This window comes from Lagopus muta, chromosome 7 (assembly GCF_023343835.1).
Source record: "Lagopus muta isolate bLagMut1 chromosome 7, bLagMut1 primary, whole genome shotgun sequence".
Classification (NCBI taxonomy): Eukaryota; Metazoa; Chordata; class Aves; order Galliformes; family Phasianidae; genus Lagopus; species Lagopus muta.
In genome coordinates this window covers 413,889-419,234 of record NC_064439.1, presented here as the reverse complement: position 1 = coordinate 419,234, position 5,346 = coordinate 413,889, and the positions used below count along the sequence as shown (strand labels likewise).

General features: G+C 66.9%; 1 protein-coding gene across 1 annotated transcript in view; it reads left to right on the top strand.

Annotated features, from left to right (window-relative positions):
- The first annotated feature begins 542 nt into the window (after positions 1-542).
- Positions 543-5,346, top strand: part of NOS3 (nitric oxide synthase 3) — a 9,639-nt gene continuing 4,835 nt past the window's right edge. Inside the window, 13 exon segments of the mRNA XM_048951344.1 lie at positions 543-766; positions 1,890-1,929; positions 1,931-1,993; positions 2,080-2,228; positions 2,833-2,995; positions 3,070-3,161; positions 3,783-3,873; positions 3,875-3,925; positions 4,002-4,070; positions 4,072-4,142; positions 4,476-4,650; positions 5,089-5,190; positions 5,297-5,344. Coding sequence (XP_048807301.1) covers positions 660-766; positions 1,890-1,929; positions 1,931-1,993; positions 2,080-2,228; positions 2,833-2,995; positions 3,070-3,161; positions 3,783-3,873; positions 3,875-3,925; positions 4,002-4,070; positions 4,072-4,142; positions 4,476-4,650; positions 5,089-5,190; positions 5,297-5,344 — 1,221 coding nt within the window. The 5' untranslated portion in view covers positions 543-659.

Genomic DNA, 5,346 nt, shown 5'->3' with positions numbered 1-5,346 from the left:
GCACAATTCCAACACCAAATCCAACACAAACCCCAACCCCAGGCCTGACCCCATCCTCAACTCCAACCCCAACCCTGATCCCTAACCCGACCTTAACCCTAATCTCAGCCCTGATCCTGAACTTGACTCCAACCCAATCCCAATCCCAATCCCGATTCCAATCCCAGTCCAACACCAAATCCAACACAAACACAACCTCAGCCCTGACCTCAATTCAGATCCTGACCTCAACATGAACTCAGAATCCAACCCCGACTGCAATCCGCACCCCCAGCGCTGCCCCTGACCCTGATCTCAACCCCAACCCCAACTCAGAACCCAAACCCGACCGCAACCCCAGCCCCAACTTCACCCCTTCCCCACGCAGGGTCGCCTCACGATGCCCCGCAGGCTGCGGGGGGAGGCCGGGATCCGCCTGGCAGCGTCAATGGCAGGAACTGGGTGGGGGCCCGCAGGGGGGGGGGGCCTCCGGATGTCCTCCCGCGGGGGGCACCGGGACCACCGCCCGCAGCACCGCCGGGCCCCGCGGCGGCCGCGCTCGGAAAGCTCCGTCCCCGCTCCCGGAGGTCCCCGCATCCCCAGCGCTCGTCCCGCGTGGGGCGGCCGGAGGTCCCGACTCCCCCCGCAGCGCCGGAGGAAGCGGCCGCTCCCGCAGCTCCATGGGGAACCTACCGGCCGTGCTGCCCGGCGCCGCGCGCTCCTGCGGGCTCTGCTCCCGGCAGCTCAGCCCCGCGCCCGAGGACGGGTCCGGCCCCGATAAGGGCAGGTGGGTGCCGTGAAGGGGGGGGGGGGTGTCGGAGGGGTCCTTGGGTCCGGGTGGAGGGCGCGCTGTGGATCCACGTGAGGAGGGATGCCCTCAGAGCCCACTGGAGAGGTGTCTCCCCCACGGACACGGGGACCCACGGATCCCTATCCCAGAGGAGCCCCATGCCCACCGAGATGTGACCCCGTGGGGCCCCGTCTCGCCAAGCCCCGTCCCCGTGGAGCTGTGGCCCCTCTAGGGCTGTGTCCCCATTGGAACTCTGTCCCCATTGGAGTCCTGTCCCCACAGAGCCCCATCTCTACCAAAACCTTGCGCCCACTGGAGAGGTGGCCCCACCAGAGCCCTGTCCCCATGGGTCCCCACCCCCACGGATCCGTGTCCCCATGGATCCCTGCCTGTATGGATCCCCACCCCTATGGATCCCCCCGCATAGATCCCCCCCACCCCATGGATGCCCACCCCCACCAGAGCCATGTCTGCAGTGAGGTGCAGTGTCATTTGGGGGGGGCAGGATGTGGGGCGCAGCCACAGGTTCCCTTCCCTACTGCCTCCATCCTTATGGCCCCCACCCTGTGGCCCCCACCCTACACCCCTCCCTACAGTTACTCAGCACCAGGATGGTGTCCCGGCCCTACGGTGAGCACAGCAGTGCCCCCCCGCCCCCACTTCAGCCTTCTGGACCCCACCAGGACCCATTGGGGTGGACGGAATGTGTGGGGCTGAACCGGGATGGGGGGACACGGCCTCACTGCGGGGAGGGGGCAGCACGGGCTGCGGGGCTGGGGGGCAGGATGGCTTAACCCCTTCGGGCGGGGGGGGGGGCGCTCTGACTCACGCTATTGTTCACGCTTGCACGCACGCACGAGGCCGAGGCACCACCCTGAGCCTGTGCTGGGCCCCCACCCACGGCTATGGGGTCCGGGCCCCCCAGCAGCACCGAGGGCAGGGGAGCACTGAGGGGAGAGACCCCCACTGCCCCCAGCAGTACCCCCGCAGCCCCCATTGCCCACCCACTGCCCCCCTGTGGGATTTGGGATCTGGGATCTGGGGGCCGGACTCCCCCCGAGTGCCGTAGCCCCCTGGGGAGGGGTCCCCCCATCTCAGTGCTCCCCCCCCCCCCCCGCAGCCCGGCGCCCCCCCGGCACGCAGAGCCCACGCGCTTCGCCCCGCCTGAAGAACTGGGAGACGGGGAGCATCGCCTACGACACGCTGTGCGCCCAGGCCGAGCAGGTGGGGCAGGGACGGGCGGTGTGGGGCGCCCCGTAGGGCTGGGTGCGGGGTGCCCCACCGATGCCAGCCCCCACGGATGCCCGCAGGAGGTTCCGTGCTCGGCGCGCCGCTGCCTGGGCTCCCTGGTGCTGCCCAAGCAGCTGCCCGTGCCCGGCGCTGAGGGCGGCCGCAGCGGTGCTGAGCTGTTGGCTCTGGCGCGGGACTTCATCGACCAATACTACGCGTCCATCCGGCGGTGAGTGCCGCCTTCCTGCCCCACTGCGCCCCATAGCGCTGCCCCATGGCGCTGCCCGCGGCCCGGCACCGCGGCATCCCATCGCCCTGACCCCATGGCTGCCTGAAGGCGTCGTGCAGCACCGTCCCCATCCCCGTCCCTGACCGCGGATACCCTAAAACGCCCCCAGCCCGTGGTGCCGCAGCGCTGTCCCGCTCCCATAGCCCTGCCCCCATTCTGCCCCACAGCACCCCACAGCCCTGCCTTTCACCTCGCACAGAAGAATCACACACTGCTGTCCCATTCTGTCCCAAATCTTCATCCCCATCCCTGCCCCACAGTGCCCCACAAAGCTGCCTTCATCCCCTCCGTCTGTCAACCCACATCCTCATCCCCATTCCTTCTCCTTAGTGCCCCAAATCCTCACCCCCATCCCTGCCCCACAGCACCCCTCGGCACTGCCCCCCTCCCCTCTCCCGCGGCACCCAACCCCTTCTCCTCCCATTGCCCCCCATCCGCACACCACCACCCCCCGGCGCCCTCCCTGCCCCACATCCCCCCAGAGGGCGGCACCGGGACCCCCCCCCACCCCTCCCCATGCCCCCCCAACACGGTGGTCCCACAGGGAGAGCTCTGCAGCCCACGTGCAGCGGCTGCGGGAGGTGGAGGCGGCGGTGCGGAGCACGGGCACATATCAGCTACAGGAGGCTGAGCTCATCTTTGGGGCCAAGCAGGCCTGGCGCAACGCGGCACGCTGTGTGGGGCGCATCCAATGGAACAAGCTGCAGGTGGGACGCGTGGCCCCACAGATGTGGGGAGGGGAGGGGGGGCCGGGGGGGCAACGGGAGCGCATCGCCCGCAGGTGTTCGATGCTCGGGACTGTGCCAGCGTCGGGGAGATGTTTGGGTTCCTCTGCTCCCACATCCAGTACGCCACCAACCGAGGGAACATACGGTGAGGGGGGACGTGGGGGGATTTGGGGTGGGATGGGGATGGGGGTAGAAATAGGATGGGGATGGGGAAGGAACGGAGATGGGATGGGGAGGGGATGGGGATGGAGATGGAGAAAGGGAAGGAATGGAGAAGGGATGGGGGTGGGGATGGCGTAGGTTGAGGATGAGAGCGGGAATAGGATGGGGATGGAGATGGGGAAGGAATGGAGATGGGATGGGGAGGGGATGAGGGAGGCATCAGGGTGGGGATAAAGATGGAAGGGAAGGAGTGGAGATGGGGAAGGAGTGGAGATGGGTTGGAGATGGGGATGGGGAGGAGGTGGGTGTGGGGAAGAAATAAGGATGGGTTGGGGAGGGATGGGTTGGGGATGAAGACAGAGAGAGAAAACAGGCTGGAAACGGAGGTGGACGCCGGGGAGGGATGGGTTGGGGATGAAGACAGAGAGAGAAAACAGGCTGGAAACGGAGGTGGACGCCAGAAAGGGGAAGGAGGAGAAGGGAAAGGAGAAGCAGAAGAACACAGGGATGGGTTAAGATGGAGCAGATAGGGTGGACCCGGGGTAGGTGTGGGGCACACAAGGGGGTGAGGGCAGGTCGGTGACGTCCCGCCTGCACCCCACAGGTCGGCCATCACCATCTTCCCCCAGCGGACGCCGGGCCGGGGCGACTTCCGCATCTGGAACACGCAGCTGATCCGCTACGCCGGGTACCGGCCAGCCCGACGGCTCCGTGCTGGGCGACCCAGCCAACGTGGACATCACCGAGGTGGGGGTCCCACACCAACGCCCCCCCGGCCCTGGGATGAGTGCCCTACAGCCCCCTGACCCCGCTGTGCCCACAGCTCTGCGTGCACTATGGATGGAGTCCGGGCAGCGGGCGCTTCGACGTGCTGCCACTGCTGCTGCAGGGACCCCGACGAGGCCCCCGAGCTTTTCCCACTGCCATCGGAGCTGGTCCTCGAGGTGCCCCTCACGCACCCCACGTGAGAGGGGATGAGCAACGGGATGGGGGGGAGGGGGGTGCCACAGTGCCAGAGCAGGGAGTGTGTGGGCATGGCTGTGGGGATGGGATGGGGTGGGAAGGGATGGGATGGGATGGGATGGGATGGGATGGGATGGGATGGGATGGGATGGGATGGGATGGGATGGGATGGGATGGGGTGGGATGGGGTGGGATGGGATGGGATGGGGTGGGATGGGGATGGGGATGGGGATGGGGTGGGATGACATGAGAACAGGGTCAGAAGCTGGGGGTGGAAGTGTCCCTTCTGTGGGGCCGGTGTGGGGCTCTGGGCTGCATCTCCCTCCCAACGCAGGCTGGAATGGTTTGGGGAGCTGGGGCTGCGCTGGTACGCACTGCCTGCTGTGTCCAACATGCTGCTGGAGATCGGGGGGTTGGAGTTCCCAGCAGCACCCTTCAATGGTTGGTACATGAGCAGCGAGATCGGCACCAGGAACCTCTGTGACAGCCACCGCTACAACCTGCTGCAGGTGGGGTGCAGCCCCGTGCATCCCCACCACCACGGGGGTCCCCATGTAGAACCTGGGGGCACAGTGGGGGGAAGGGAGTCCCCCAACCCCAGCCCTTCTCTGCTGTGGGGTCTGGGGGTGCCCATGGCTGCTGTTCTGCACCGGAATGGGCAAAAGATCCTGTCCCTGTCCATGTCTGCATCCCCATCCCCCATCCCCATCCCATCCCATCCCCATCCCCATCCCCATCCCCATCCCATCCCCATCCCCATCCCATCCATCCCATCCCCATCCCCATCCCCATCCCCATCCCCATCCCCATCATCCCCATCCCCATCCCCTTTCCATCCTTGTCCCATTCCATCCTCATCCCATCCCATCCCCTTCGTCATCCCCATCCCCTCCCCGTGTCCACATCCCCATGGGGACAGGGACACACCTCTGATCCCCCCCTGCTAGGAGGTGGCCCTGCGCATGGGGTTGGACACACGTAAGACTTCGTCCCTCTGGAAGGACAAGGCTGCCGTGGAGATGAACATTGCTGTGCTGCACAGCTACCAGGTGGGACCCAGCGGTGGGGGGGGGGTGGCCCCAGTGACAGCAGGGACACCGTGATGGCAGTGCCCGCAGGAGGGCTGGGACACCGCTCACCTCCTCGTCTGCACAGGAGGCCAAAGTGACCATCGTGGACCACCATGCAGCCACCGAGTCCTTTGT